Here is a 16,456-nt window from a genome sequence, read left to right on the forward strand (position 1 = left end):
TGTTGGAAGAACACCGTGCCGCAGATGTGGTTCAAGTTCTAAGCGATAAATATCCCAAGAGTTGTAAGCCATGCTATTCATTTTGGGCCTTGCAAATGAAGGTAAACCTTGCAGTAAGCTTGTGATTTTGAAGCTATTGCAGTGACCACACAAATTGAAGAAAGTGGAGGGAGACAATGAGCAGAGCCAGGGTGTTTTAATAACGTGCAGGTTGAGGTTGAGTTATGCTTATTCAAATCACTAGATCACCACAGATTAGCACCATCTTATTCTTATGCCAGCTCAGTCACATGTCTTTAAAAGCTGGACATCAATTTCACGTTTGAAACATTAATTGTTGTGGCCTTTCTTGCTCCTCTAAAAACGTAGAGAAGCAGGGAATGGAAAGTACATCAAAATGATACTGCATCATTTTCCATAATTCCTTGGTTTTATGCCTTCTTTAGAACTAGAAGGCTATAATTTTTTTAAGGGATTTCTGTCATTTCACTGTCATTTCTAACAGCGAACTTGCCATCAGTGGTCTGCCTGCAGCAACCTCTCCCACGCTAGAGCTGCTTCCAACATGGAAGGAAGCCCCAAGTGTGACCTCTGTGTATTTATAGCAAAGGCAATGGAGAGGTGTGTGTTAAGGCATTACAGAAATGTTATAGTTGAATTGAATACGTTGCTTTTACAAGTGAGCCTTCTTTGTTTAGGGCAGACCAAGGACCAGCTTTTAATGGCAAGCAGGCTTATTGTCAGTCTAATGTTCATTTTATATTGTTGTTCTGAATTTCTATGCATTTCAGACTTTCTAAGAGTCTTGCGTTAGGTATTTTTATTTATAGCCCTGGTGAAGTCCTAGGAGGAGCCACCAGCTGTGGGTAAAATATTTCCAAATATTTCATTCAGCCACTACTCCGCCTCTGCTAATTCTTAGCAGCTTGTGCTAATAGAAGCGGAGTTTGGAATTGTAGAAGAGTGGTGGAGTCAAGATGGAGGTACACTGACCCAAACAAACTTGAAGCAACACTTCACACTTCATGCATACGTAATTTATGGCTCTGGCAGACTGCAGAGAGGCATTTCTTTTCCCCTGTAGCAAATGAAATGACTAATGCACTTCCAAACTGTAGAAGCAATAGCCATCAACATTTCCAGTTTAAATGTAGTAACTTGGTAGGCAAAATGGTAAAAAAATGTTAGGATTCCTCAAATATTTTTAAACTCCATCAGTGTTCATTATGTCTTGTGTGGATAGCTTTATTGAAGGAGATCCACAATTCATTTTTAGGAGGAGACATAATTAATTAGGTTACTAGCTTTGAAATCCTGGTACATATTGTCACTCTGCTGAGTCCTCATTAGAGAATTTCTGTGCAATTTTTATCTGGCTATGGGGACTTGCCCTGAGAGTATCGTGCTTAGTGCATAAGCTGTTTGTTTTTTGGTTTTTGTTTGTGGGTTTGTTTTTTTTTTTTTTTTAAAAAAAGCTTTGTTGATATGTACATTTATTTCCTGCTAGCTAGAAACCAGTCAGTACCACTTTCACCTTGTTTACAAGCTGCACACGTACTTCCAAACCACGGCTGTGAACCAATTACAGTAGGTGGGGGGGATTTTGCAAAATCGGACCAATGCTGAGACTCGAACGCTGGAACTAGACTGTGCAGCCTGATATGTCACTTAACTGGCATTAGATTTGCACAATGATTAAGACTAGAAGGGGGATAGAAGAGCATTAGGGAAATAATTGTTTAGCTTTTGTTCTTGTCAGTTATGGATAAGTCTCTTCCAGGCAGAGTAGTTTTCAGTGGTCAGTCAGAAGATGAGCTGTAGAAGCAGATCTCTACTTTGAAAGAAAAAGCAAAAACTAGACCCAAGCTGAGTCAATATTTTACCCAGGACCCTCAGAACCACCTGCTGTGGAAGGGAGGCCAGTCCAGAGGAAAATGAGACCTGTGAATTGTTTTGCTTGCTTCTGTCATAGGGCTGTAGGGAAGGCCAGCCAGATACACCGGGCAAAGTAGGAGCGTGTTCAGGTTTGATATTAAATGACCTCTCTATAGTTTTGCCTAGAATTGCCATGTTTTGTGCTGTCTGGGCTATGTGCACCAGCACTTTTGTTTCCCTTCGCTTTGCAGGTCTTTAAGGTTGGTATCATTTCATACTTGGCTGTCTTGTCCCCTTGTCCCTTGCCATATCTGTCTGATCTCCCTTGATTTCCATGTCCCGTATCCTTCCCTTCACTAAAAAAGCCTCAAGAAATTCATGTTTGTGTCTCATTATGTTCATTTTGCTTTGAAGCTGTACCTTTCCTTGGTGTTCCTTTTCTTGAGTTAACGAACTCAGGCGCTGACTGCAGCTGTGATTGTACAATGCCTGGAACAGTCTTTGCTTGGCCTTTAGGTAATCCTCCAGTGAAAAGTGGTAGTCAACTTGGACCCCAAAAAAAGGTTTTGATTTCTCTTCTCCTCCTCCCCCAAATGAGTTTCAAGGGTATAAATGAATTTTTCTTCCCAAGGGTTACACAGACTGGAAATCTTGGACATCTCGGTTCTTCTGGTCTTTCTTTCTGACTTGCGGTGAGGAAGTCCACTCCACGGCAGCATGAAGAGCACGCACATGTTCATGTTGCTGTTTGTTATAATGTTTTGGCATCTCATTGGAATGAATGTCACTATTCAAAGGGCTTATTTATTTGCCTTTTAGAGATGCCTCAGTGGTAATGTGAGCCATTTTGGTTTCTCAATTCCCTTAACATTATTTTAAGAGGAGAAAAAAAAATGCAGGATAAAAAAAGAAGTCTAAGAAATGAAAGAAGATGAGGGAGGAGGTTGGAATAAAAATCTCAGTGGGACTGGAATATTTAAACCAGCATATGGGGGAGGAAAGAATAGTGAGTACAAATAGCAAGATTGCAAAAACAGAAAGAAGATGAAAATTACAGTGAAAGAAAATTAGGAGCAAAAAGAGAGGGGCTAGACAGAAGTCCCTGATGGAGGCTGGGAAGCCAGAATCTGCTGAAAGAGAATAGGCATGGTGAAAGGTTCCTTTTTCTAGAATTCAGACAACTTATGGGCAAAAGTATCTCAAAGACATTCATTCTGAAAAACTCAATAGTTCCTATATATAAGGCAGATACTGTTTTCACTTGTTTTCTGTATTAATCTTTCTATAAAGGGCAAAGTTTTTACATATTTTAGACAAAATATGTCTTTGTTTTAGCTTTGTTTTGTTCAAAACAGTTTTATGAAGAAATCTTTTTTTATAAAATATAAATCTTTTCATTTTTCTTACTTTAGGTGCTTTTATGATTTTTTGTAAACTAAAGTGAAGAGAGGAATTTAATACTACTGAGCTCTTAAGCCAACATCAATTTCATGTAGTAACACTTGGAAAATCTTTAGTCTTAAAACATATTAGAGTGCATAATATGTGCAATATTAGTAAGACAGAAGAAATGGTAGCAGGTGAAGTCAGTTGTTCGTTTGAGAGTACGAAGGGGCACAGTCAGGTGTGGCACGTGTCTCCACTTAGCAATCACTGCATGTCTAAAGCACTCCTGTTGCAGGTAAATGCTTTAGGGTACCGTCATCTAACCTAAGACTATTTTTTGACAACACAGGAGATCTTTTGAAGTCCTGGTAAAAGGATGTATGAGAAATACTAAAAAGGGCTCGTTTCAGCTTTCGTGTTGCTTTGCCTTTGGCTGTAACGGAGGACCAAGAAGAAATGCATTGTAATTGTGGTGGTTTGCTGTGGTGTAGCAATTTGAAACCTCCCCAAGCTGAATGTTTCTCCAAGTCAACAAGCGTTTGACTTGGACGGGGGGGGGGGGAATTACGTTCAGGTATCCCCATTAGGACAGAGTTTGCAAAGAATCACACAAGCTTCAGTTCAGGAGGGTATTCAGCGTGTGCTTAACTTTAAGCACATAACTAATCAGAAGTGTCATTGAAGCTATTCCTGAACTTAATTCAAATGACATGCCTTGGTGATCGGCTGAGTCTAAAGCAGAAAGGGCTGCAGGCACAACAAAGAAATTCATCATGGTTTCTAGTAGAAGTCACAGCAGCTTTTTCATTCCACTATAGTGTGTGCAAACTCTTTAAACCCTTTCTCTGCCCTGTGGATAGCAGAAAGCCCTTCTGTGTGAGACACGCACACATGGTGTGGTAAATTGACTGCAAATTTTTTTTCTTTTGTTTGGTTGTTTAAAAGACTACAGTTTTCTAAATCTTAATGTAGTTTATGTGTAGTAAGAAGACTGTGTATCAAATCTCCACTCACGTTTGTGACTGCAGTTGATAACATTAAAAGGAACTGAGTCTGGATCAATACCTGGATTGGTATGCTGTTAGACTGCTCCAAAAGAAAGAAAACATGTACTGTGAGTAACCATATTAGATGAAAAAAGAAAATCAAAACAAAAGTCGTGTTCTCAGGGATAGAAGCGGTCTGCTGAGATGCTGCACTACCAATACATGGCACATACAAATAATATGGACACAGACTTCTGCCTTCTTGATTTGCTTACGTTATTTCCACTTAATTTTGGGAAACTTCCCCCCGCTTTATATGAAATTTCCAAGCGATACAGATCTCATCTTCCACTGCCCACAGGCAATGTTCCGAAGTAAGTAAACAGAAATGATGATAAGGGAGTGGAATTCAGTTGACTAATGTTTGCTTCAGTCTTGATGGTCAGGGTGCTGTGCTTGCATGTGTGGAGGAGGAGGCAAGGAAGAAGTCCTTATAGAGAATGCTAAAATGGATGTTCTTAAATAAAATTTTGTTAGTCAAAGAAAATATTCTGTGAAATGCTGCGGGGGGCATGGAGAGGGGAAAAGTTGTTGCACTCCTGAAGAGTTTAAAAGTAAATTATTGTGCAGAAGCTGTGTGACATAAGAATTATACTTTATTGCAGCTTTTAATGGTAAGTGAAGTATTGAATTTACAAACTTTTTTTTCCTTTATATTGGCTAAACTGACCTGAATGCCATCCTGTTTGATCATTGCTAATACGTGCTTGTGTTTTTGTACGTACTCTTCAGAATTCTAATAAGCTTTTGCCTTACCAGAGAGATAAGTGTATTTCAAACCATTTAACAGATTTTTGAATAAACAAGATGTGGCAGTCATCTGATAATACTTTATTTCCAGTATTTTCGTGTGCATGCCGTTTACACTAATGAAGCATCAGTACTTCATTGCAGAGGGTACTGGACTTAAAAATATGTTCTTTGCCTCCAAAGACCCTACAGTCATAATGTAAGATAAAAAAATGTGTTTCAACAAAAACAAAGAGCAGAAAATATTGTACAAAGCAATGATGATATAAATCCTTGTAATGGCAGCAGGGAAATCTGTGGAGAAGAAAATAGTGGTGAGGCTGTGTGGCTGGCTACAGTTTGAACAGTGCCATTTGCAAAGACATTTTCATGCTGATGCTTTGTACAGTGACTATGTGGTAGGGGGTGAAATGTAGGTTTTTGTTCTCAATATATAATTGTTTATATTTCTGTTCATAAATTTTGTAGAAAACTGGGTGTGACATATATACATGTATTTGTGTGTGTGTGTAAATGTTTATATATGTGTATTTGTTACTAATGAAGGGTAGATCATGTTTACCTGTGGTGTGTTTGGCCATGGTTGTTGCTTTTGCTGGCTCCTGACTTAGATTCCTGAGTGCCACCTTTTATCTTCTCAGGACTTTTCACACTCTTTGCAAAAGAAAATATATGCAAACATTCTCGTTCTGCATTATTTTCCATTTAGTAAGTAGGAGTATGTTATGTTTTAGAAAGCTAGGTAATTAGATTGAGTAGTTAATCTTTTAATTTGAAGGTGCTTTTTTTTGTTGTTATTTCAAGTATTTCCTGTAACTAAACAAGACACACAAAGCTATTATGTGTAGCTGTTATAGGGAAGGACAACCTTTTTAAAATACTCTCCTTGGTGTGAGTTACAGTAGGTAAGCACAGAAGAGAAGGTGAATCTGCTGTTTCTGCTGGTGCAGTGGACAAATGTGTAGGTATTTCAAGCCCAGTGTATAGTTAACTCTCTCATTTCCTTCAATGGATAAAATGGATTGTTTGATAGCAGTGAATGGGCTGCTATCAGGAGCGTTCTTCTCATGAATTGTTAAAAGGTGGAGCGAGATGTGATACAGTGGAAGCTGCAGTCTTTGTATCAGGAGTGCTACTTTTAGAAAGGCTGAGTCAACAAACTCATAAGTCGCAAATGATCAAAGGACACATGTTTTTAACCTTGGTATGTGTGTTTTTTTTTTTTTTCTTTCATCCTTTCACAGCTGTCCTCCAGACTGTAATGGCATGTTTTACTGGCTATGTTTAGTTTCTTCATTAAAGCTCAAACGTGAACTACATGGTTCAAGGTAGTCAGGCACATAGGTGACCATTGGGGTCTACAGATACATCAGGTTTGTCTGAAAATGCCCTCAGTTCTTTTGTCACTCTCATCATTTGCAGTTTGTCCAGTTCCTTTTGTATTAAGAGGAGCAGATAGCAGATATTCTGATTTTAGTACGAGATCAAGACTCACAGTGTCCACAAATCCCTAAACGCAGTGTTTCATTTGGTTTTGTGTAGCCAGGCTGCTAGGCAGATGGTCTCAGCAAATGATATCCTTGCAATGAAGAAAAGGCTGTCTTGGATGGATTTTATTTATTTATTTATTTATTTATTTATTTATTTATAGTGGTTTGGCTCACAGCAAGGATGTTTCCTGTTTCAAGTGTTGACTTACACCCGGTTACTTTTCAGGCTGCATCCTCTGTTGAACTGTAACTAAATAGAGTGTGCTGGGCAACATCAAGAGCATTATTGATGCTTTCTGGTTGGTGGCCCTCTAGAGGCTTAGCTTCAGGTATCTTTCAGCTCTTGATCCGATCCCTCCCCCACCCCCCCCACCCCCCCGCCTCCAATATAATGTTTGTGAATATTATATAAAGGTGTTTTGTGGTTTGTAGTGGAATTCAAGCCTTAAACTCTAAAGCCTCAGAAAATCTGCATCCTGTGCAATCTTATATAATCCAGTGCACAGCAAATCATATTTTACAGTGTATAGATGCTGAAGCACAAAAGTCAGGATAACTACTTCGAGGCAGGCACACCTGTATTGGAGTGGACACGATGGTAACCTTGGGGAGGTAAGTCACTTGAGAATTCTAATTAAGTTGTTGATAATTTTTACTGAAGATTTTGTAAACCTTTTTCAAAAATATTTAATATGATTTTTAGAAATAATCAACTTTATCACATTTTGTACATTGAACACAGATTCTATTTAGAATTTCTAGTACATTTATATTTATATTTATATTTATATTTATATTTATATTTATATTTATATTTATATTTATTGAATCGTGTTTGAGAACCAGAAGAAATGGATCATGTTGACTAAAACCAGAAATGAAACAGGTTGATCTAACATTGTCCATAGTAAAGTAAAATGCAAAAAAGTAAGAAACTACAGTAACAAAGGATCATTTTTAAAAGTTTTCAGTACACTAGAAATTTTATAAAATTGTTAGGATTGGTGCAGAAATCAGTTTTGAAATAAAACTTTTGTCCTAGCTCTCCAGAAGTTGATCTTTTGTAATTTCTATTATGATTAAACTTTCAAGAGCTCCAATTAGCTTCTGCAATCCCTTCAAATAGGGAAAAAAAGAATCTAGAACTGTTCATCTTACTGAATGTGTTTTTTACTGTTAAAAAATGGATTACAGTTAGTGGCTAGTGGTTAGAATTAGCGGCCGAGCTACCGCAATGTATTTTAAGGTGCTTATTTTCACCTTGCACTTCCTGAAATGCTTATATCTACAGTAAAATTATAACTTGACATAAAAGACATTGTTGCTTTATGTTTGCAGAAAGTGGCAAAAAGAATGGCACAACCACTGTCGTCTTTATCTTAAGAGGAAAAAAGCTTAGCAAGCCTATCGGGGTAAGAGCACACTGTGAACCACTAAAACAGCTGGCCTCTGTTTTAGGAGCATTTTTGTCTCTAATATAAATATATGTTTTTTGGTTTTGTACAGGTTGCTGGATCTGACCTGAATTGGGGTTTGCATTACATTGAAAAGAAGCGAAGTCAAGAAAAGACCATGGATGATAGGTTTCTCTTGCTCTATCCCATTAGATAAAATATTCTTTGATCAGCATATATTATAGCTAATTGTCATGCAAATGCAAGGAGTACCATAGCCATAAAATGTATGATGGCAGAGCAGTATATGTGGCCTAGGTGGATCGCGTTTTGTATTGTTCAATAAACATTAGTCGAAGTGTTGGTGTGTGTTTCTTTTATTTACCAACTGCAAATCAAGTATGTATTGAAGGGAAATTACCCAAATAAAACTTGTACTGATGTTCTTCTTGTCTTGAGAAATACTGTACTCTAAAAAAATATGATTGTAGTAGTGGAGGCTATACCACTAGCTGAATTTCAAAGAATTTGGAATGACCTTGCAGGTTCTAGCCTCCTTTGCATCAGACAGCAACTTCTGGTACTCTGTTTCTTGTTCATGTATTCAAAGGAAATAGATGCATGTTCTGTGTGGTAGGTGTTATGAGAGTGAATGGGGGTTTTGTCTTGCAACAAAATCATGGCACAGCTTTAAGCTGTTAATGATTTTTTATAAGTTTATCCTCATTAGCTCTATTACTAAGCCTCCAGTTTTTTCTCCCCTCTTTTTCATCCCACTCTGTCCTTGCTGTTTGCCTCCCACTGATTTTTAGAGGAAATTTTAATTACCCCAGTGATACAAAGCAGACAGAGATGACCTGATGTCTGGGTCTTTTCCTAAAGTGATTCCTGGCAAACATACTGAAATTCATTAATTAGTTCTGCTTGAGACCAGAAAGAACAGATCAGTATTCTCTTGTAGCAGCAGAATCTAATCTACATTTCCATGTACAACTATACATCTAGTCATAAACTCATGGAATAGGCCAAGTTAAATCCTCCCAGCCATGGGTTTTTTGAATTTCTAAAATCAGCTCTAGTAAGAGCTCAGGATCTAGAGTCCAACACTGTTGTTGCAGATTAAGGGGAATCTGGCAGAATTCCTTGGGCTGCTGCCATGTGGATCTGCGGGTAGAATACAGTATGATAATATGTTGGATTTGGCTCGTTGCTCTCAAGAAATGCTTCCATAGACTTTGTGGGACACAGGTTTAGGAATTGGAATGGTTTTATGTAGGTATGGTCTTCGGCTCACTGCTCTAGACAGAGCTGTTAGTTAGTGCTGTATATCCAAGATGGTTTGTGGTTTGTTTAGCCTTGTAAAGTATCCGTTTTGTACTACTGCATAGAGAGAAATAGGTCAACCATACCAGTGTTTTAAATTGCTCGACAAGAGTCTCATCTTTTTTTGTTGTAACTTTTACACTGCAGGCTTAAAGACTGATCCACCACTTAAGTCGGTGTGCGCTTTTAAATTCTGCTTTCATGTAAGATCAGACCTAAACAACCATTTAAAACACTGGACTTAACTGGGATAGGACTGACTTACAGTCAGATTTGTTGCTTGATAAAATTTTGAGTGCTACATGTGTTAGTCTTCTCCTGCATGTAAACTGTTTCACTTAGCTTCCGAGTTTGCCCCGAAGCAGGTCAATAGCAGGATGCCAGTGCTTTTGAGAACTAAATTGTAGAGAACTGATATTCTATAAATCTAATGCAGTTTGGCCACAGTCTCAAAAACTGTGTAACACTGCATGTGACTCTGAAGTCCTCAAACTTTAGGGGTGGCTTAGTACATTTTTATTGCTTCGTGAATGAGGTAGTTCAGTGAGCGGACTTCATTCTTGTCTTTATACAGGCATTAGTCTAAACTGTGGTAAGTTCTGCAATCCAGGTGAGCGATGGTGGTAGATCTGACTTTTACTTGAAGGGAGGCTTTTTTTTGGAGTAGCAAAGAGATCTTCTATTAAATAGCATGTTCCAATCCTGTTCTTCCATGGGAGGGTTTCCATCCGATTGGATATGTGTGGTTGCTTCTCCATGCATCTGATAGCAACAGCCTGCAGTGCAAGAAGGTATTCTGAAGGTTAGTCAGGTGTGGTCCCGTGCTGTTGTGTGAGGGAGTCAAAACACAATGTTAGTGCTGTTTCGGGTGCTCACATTGTGTGTGTACCATTTTGAATTCTGTCTTCTGTGCGTACGCAGTGTGCTTCTGACAACAGGTCACTCGCAGCAGGCATGTTTTATTAGCTGTGAAACATTTATACTTCGATGGCGTTTAAAGAATTAATAAGGCTAGAAGCAAATTTGAACAAAACTAAAACAAAAAACTTCTCTCCCCGCAACAGCAATAAAGCATGCCTCCATCCCCCCGTTCTCAGGCAGATGTTACAATGCTTCTGGCAGTGCAGGAGACAAACATCCATTAAGGCATGATGAAAAGCACTTGTCTATTTAAGTGAAAATAAAGCAAGAAAGAGAAGCTGGATGCTGTATGTGTACTTCTTAGGGCAGAGGTTTACCTTCTGCTTGCTTTTCAGATGCTCACTTTTGCAAAACTGTGGTATGAGCTGTAGCTTTGGCCTGTAACAGAAAGAGATTTCTGCTGCTGAAAAAGCAGGTCTAGTTATGGATGGGCTGTACTGGATTTTATTTTCCTACTGAAAAGACAAGAAGAAAATACCAAAGTAGGGATGAACACAAATATGAGCTGCTTGAAAGAGCAAAAATGACTGAAAATATACTTTCTTGTGCAACGTGTGAGGGCAGGATGTTTCCTGTTTCTTTTACATTAAAAAAAAAAAAAAATAGTGATCTTTCTAGTGGCGGTTGTGTGTGTGGTTTGGGGGGATTTTTTTGTTTGTTTATTTTTGTGTGTCTCAGAATCCTGCAGGGCAACTCATGATACTTGGTGATTTCATTGCTGAGTATGGCAATTAGTCTCAATTTGCTCTGCATGGGTGAGTTTGCTCTGCAGATAGTCAAGAGGTTGCATTCTGTAGTTCATATCTAAATACTTCTTTCAGGAATCCCTTTCTTCTCTTGTGGAGACAGATATTGAATGTGAGCACAAGGAAAAAAGCGCTACAGCTTCTAACATGGCGTCAGAGAAACGTCGGAGTGAGAGGATGGATTTTGTGTGGACCCGTGCCCTGGTCCCAGTGAGCGTGGAGAACAGGTGGCCTCCTGCGACCCAGGAGCTCTCGGGAGGTGATCTCTGCTCCCTAGAAAGCAGTACGCTACTTACGGAGCTATCCCAGAAATTAAACTTCCCAACCGATCTGTTATAACAAGAAGTCGAGAGCAGAGTGAGTAAAATAGGGGACGGGCCTGATGCCCGCCTGAGTGTCTTGTCTGCAGAAGGGAACTTAGACTGCCTGCCATCAGCCCAGCGCTGTGACTGGGTAGCACTGGCTTGCACTGAGCAGCGCTGTTGGGAAACGTTCGTGTACAGCTCTACCACTAAAAAAATTAAAAGTAGAGGTGATATGCTTATCCTGACAGTGAAAGAGAGTACTTGGTACCCCTGACTTTTGTTTTATTAAGGGAGAGAGAACTATTCTGGGCAGCTCATGGCTACCTGACACTGGTATTGCTATGAAGTTAGCTAGCACGTGCTGGACTGCCACTGTTTGACATCTGACCTCACTGCTTTGTTGTTATTTCTCCTGTTTATTGTATAGGGGTTTTTCCTGCATAAAACAGAACAAACCAGCAACTGGTTTTTTTTCACATCACATAGCTACTTGCAATTAGAAATCTACCTGGAGTCATACCTGTCTCCAATTCATTATCCTGTTGGCTGTCTGGCTCTGAGTATCATTGAGTAAGGATCGCCTTTATGGTTTTCTTGATTGTGTTTTGCTTTTGTGACTCTTAGTTTCTCATGCTAATAGTTTTGGAAGAGTATATTGAAATATTTGTGAGGGACGAGGAAAAAGATACTTAAGAACTTTACTGCAGCCTGTGCAAGTCACCTAAATGCGCACAAGAAAGCTCATCTCTTATGAAGTACTCCTGGGGAATACTTGTTCTTCTCACCATCATTCATGTCAGTGGAGATACGTGGATAAGGCTGTACAAATAAACACAGCTGTGGAATATGACATAGTAAACAACATGCTGAAACCTCTTGGCAGAGAGTTATTTACCAGAGAGCCAAAATGCAACACTTAGTCCATGGAAAAGATGGCATTTAAAGTTTTGGTACTTGCGAATTTTTCAGAACAAATATTTATCCCTAAAACTGCTCAATCTAGCCTTGTATTTACACATAAGGGGGCAGTGTGGTACTGTTAGCCAAGTGCCATGGAGGTGCACATTAGATTTCATTATTACATATTGCATCATGTTTTAAGAAATGGCTTTAGCACTCTGAGCACAATTAGAGCTTTGTCGCTGTCTGAGAGCACTGCCACGCCTGTACTGGGGAGAACCAGGTTGGACTGTTTCCTTTCTTCTTTATAATTTTGTTTTTAAAAACATTTTGTTTTTAGTGAGTTCCTTGCACTATTTTGGCGCTCTCTCTTAGTCCCCTGTTCATAGGCATGTGAAGGAGTGGGAGCCAGTTTTCTTAACATTGGTATGGGGATGTTCAAATTACATCATTTTACCTCCCCCACAGCAGCATTCACTTACTGGGAAGGAAGGTAATATTTCCACTGGAGCTTTCCTTTGCACGCCATGTATAGGCTTCCGGCCCACCGCTGCCCAGTTTGGGCAATATGATCGTTCTTCCACAGTTTTCATGGAAAAATCATTTCTGATTATTTTGTACCAGCACAGTCTTCTACCTGGCAGTATGAGAGTGATGATTAAGTGGCTATAAGCCAGTGTACGCTTGGGTTCTTGGTCATCTTATTCCTACATGTGTTAATATTCAGGGTTAACAGGCCAGGACATGGTGGCATGTGGTGTTTCTTATACTTTTAACATGATGTCTTGAGTGCCTTACCACAGGATGCTTATGGCATTTTTGTCACCTGTAGCGTAGCCTGGCTGGCTTTTAGCTTCATGCGTCTGACATGTGCTGTAATAATCCAAAAATGTGTTATCTGTGGCATCTCTTTATACTTTCTGCATGAATTTCTGCTTCATAAAAAGCTGTTCCTTTGAAGATTCATTATGAGTCTCCTCTTTATAATGTTTCCCGTACAGATACATGGCAATGTAAAGTGGCAGAGTAAAAGAACACCGTATACTGTTTCATTATATCTTGTTTTATTGCCATGTCGCGTTGCTGTAAGGTGCTGTACAGACACAGCTTTTCTTGTACGGTTGCTGTTTGTGTTTTTCTTTATCTGCTGGTTTGTCTTTGATGAAATACATACTATGCTAATTTGTTCATGTGAATCTGCCATGATCACTTGTAAAAGGCTGCTGTTAAATTGTACACCAACATACTGATAATTTTCTGGAAGTAAATCAGCATCATTAGACTGTACCCTGTATGTGATAGTTAAAGTAGAAATGCTATCAGGTTGAGCAAATCTGCGTTGCTGGTTAATCCAGAGAGAAATGACATGGTATTTTGTATGGAGTGGTGATATGCTAATGGTCATGACTCAAAACATAGAATGATGACAAGAAATGCAATCTTTTTTATATGCATCTTTGTGAATATCATCATTTAATATGAATGTGACTCAATATGCAATAGTTAACTGAAAAATTTCTCACATGGTATGTTACTATGGTATCTCTCACTAAAAACCCCTCCTCTCAAAATTTTCCCCTTGCTCTCTTCAAGAGTTTGGTGGTTTTTTTTTTTAAATTAAAACAGCTGATATTATAATGATATCACAAGTTTTGAAAATTAAAATGGGTATTCTGGCAAAATTATAGGTCTTAGCTAAAGCTATAAAGCTTTTTCATTACTGGTTGATCAAGTTAGTATCCCCCTTTTCCCCCTTCCCCTCCATCCTAGCTGGCAAGCGTGGCTCCAAATATTTTGTCTTTGGATTAACTGATTTGCAGCTTGGTTAATGTGTAGACAGTGCTCTTGCTTATTTTCATGTTTTTTTTATTTATTTATTTATTTTAAAAGCACTCATTAAAGAGCCACGGCATACTCCCAAACTTGAAGGAATGGATTTTTGGCTCCTGCCTGCTTTGAATGAAATCCAAAACAAATGTTGTTTGATAATGGTTTACAGTTGCATTACACAGGTTGCTCTTCGTGATAAATAATTAACACCCTTTGTGTTCTTGATTGCAGATTTTCAAAACCCTGCCTGATGCCACTTTCCCTGAGCCAATCTCTATGTCAGTATCTCCTCCAAATGCCCCACCAAGGCAATCAAGACGACAAGGACAACGTATTAAGAGGCCTCTGGCTGTTTACAATATCTGTCTTGAGCTGGATGATGGTAAGATGTTAGTAATAATTTCAGTCTTTGCAGCAGATGGGCTGTGTATCCTATCTTCAGTAGGTGTTTTCATGTTTCATTTGTATATGTGTGTGCATGCACATGCATGCTTGTTTAATTGCTTTGGAACACGTAAAGAAGCAAGGAGAGTACAGAGAACGGAGAGCATAGAGAGTACTGTCCTGTGACATATGTTTAAAAGTAGGACGAACTGTCTTAAATATGCTTTTCCCCTCTAAAAAAGAAGCAGCTTCTCTTTCTTTGGGGAAATCTCTTTGACCTCTACTGAAGATTACACAGCCATAAGATAAATGGAGAGAGAACTAAAATTAAAGCAAATCTTTTATGAGAAGAGCTAATGCACTCTACAGTTAAATTCATCTGGATTAAAGGCTCAGGTCACCACTGCACTAGAGAATACTACTACTTCACTTGAATCTTTAATACCTTGATGTAACTAGCAGTAAATACTTGTAAACTTGTTTTACTGTTGAGAAGCAAAGAAAAAAAAAAAAAAATCTTGCTTTTGCATGGAGTCTGCAGTAGCAGCATACAGTGAGGCAAAGGGTGTATAACATCTTGTATATTCTGACTGTTGGCCAGAAACATAATCATTTTCCTGAAATGTCATTGCTCGGGGGTGCGTACAGTACTGAGAAGGCAAGTCAGGGCTCATTTTATGTTACAGATTTTCTCCACCCTATTCTCTTTCTCCTTCCTAGTGTTGTTAGTCAATTGTCTTTTCACATGAAGATTCATGGGATCGCGGCACAAAGTCCAGTTATCAGTAAGAGAAAATAAACAGGAAGATTTTGAACTCTTGCGGTAGTATGAGATCCACTGATGAACTATCAATAAATCAGTGGTTAACAGTGGTTGATTTCTTAAGGAAAGAGCACAAATCCCTACAACAGCTGTTAAGTACAGGTTTTAGAAATAGACTCAGGACTGTTTACTGTCTCAAAGCCAGTTTTACAGAGTCTGCAAGACTGCCATCAGATTTAATTCACCAGAGAGATCTGTAATCTCTGTGCCTCTTTTCTTGCATCAAATATGAAACTAAATGCCTCGACTAGGTGTTTAAGGTGCATCTACTTAAAAAGCTTAAGCTGTGTTAATTTGAATAATATGCTATCAAGAGCTGAGAAAGCTCTTGAGCTATATCTGCAATAATAAATTTATCCTCATTTGAAAAACAAAACAAAATTGAAGCCACTCACAGAGTTGTTTACATCTAATTTTAAATGTGAGTCCCAGCAGGTCGCAAGAAGTAGCACAACTTCTCCAATTCCATACTGCAAGGTGTGCACTGAGGACCTGACTTTGACCCTAACACAGTAGACAGAAAGTATTTGATGGATTATTTTTATTGTAAGATCCAAAAATAGAGTGTTAGTGTTGAAGACTGTCATAAATGTTCGATTTCTCCTAAATACAGTCCATATTTTTGTCTAATTCGGGCATCTCAACAAAGAGAAGAACTGGGATTGTTAAAGGCTGTAATTGTTATATACCATACAGAAATTTGGTACTTGTCTGGGAGTTCTAGTGTGGTGAGTTGCAGAATAACCTAATATGTCATTATGCGTGGCAGAACTGTGATGAAGGCTGAATTGCTGCAGGTGAAGTCACAGTTCCAGGATGGATGGCACCGAGTTTCAGTGGGATATGAAAATCATATTTCCCCTTATAACTTCTAAAAAATTATCCTCTGTAGTGTCTCCAGCCACTGCTGAAGGTAGCAGTATTCTCAATCTGTTGTTGCTAGAAACTGGCTGTTGGTAGGTCCTGACTACAGGCTAATGCTTATTTTGTTTGTCCTTAGCCAGGTATTTGTGTCAGTAAGGTAGTCAGTAGTTGGTACAATGGTTGTTTGGCGCATGTGCAGTATACAGGGCAATACAGTACCTTGAGCGCAACCGCCTCATTGCATTATCTGAGGAACTATGCCAATGGACACAGGGTGCATAAATCAGCCAGGGTGATTAATTATCTAGTCACTGAGTAGAGCTCAGTGCCTCCAAATACGCGCCGTGGCCTTCAGTTACTTTGCTCTTTGGAGAGCGGGGTAAGGAATAAAAGTGAGCCTGGGCTTCGTTCCATATTTA

The 16,456-nt window shown here is 38.9% G+C and overlaps 1 protein-coding gene across 1 annotated transcript in view; it reads left to right on the forward strand.

Moving 5' to 3' along the window:
* Nucleotides 1-16,456, forward strand: part of ARHGAP10 (Rho GTPase activating protein 10) — a 153,772-nt gene that overhangs the window by 98,878 nt on the left and 38,438 nt on the right. Inside the window, exon 19 of the mRNA XM_082316377.1 lies at nt 14,198-14,348. Within this exon, the coding sequence (XP_082172503.1) occupies nt 14,198-14,348 (151 nt within the window). The remainder of the gene's footprint in view (nt 1-14,197; nt 14,349-16,456) is intronic.

The sequence above is a fragment of the Platalea leucorodia genome (genome assembly GCF_965183815.1).
Source record: "Platalea leucorodia genome assembly, chromosome: 6".
NCBI lineage: Eukaryota > Metazoa > Chordata > Aves > Pelecaniformes > Threskiornithidae > Platalea > Platalea leucorodia.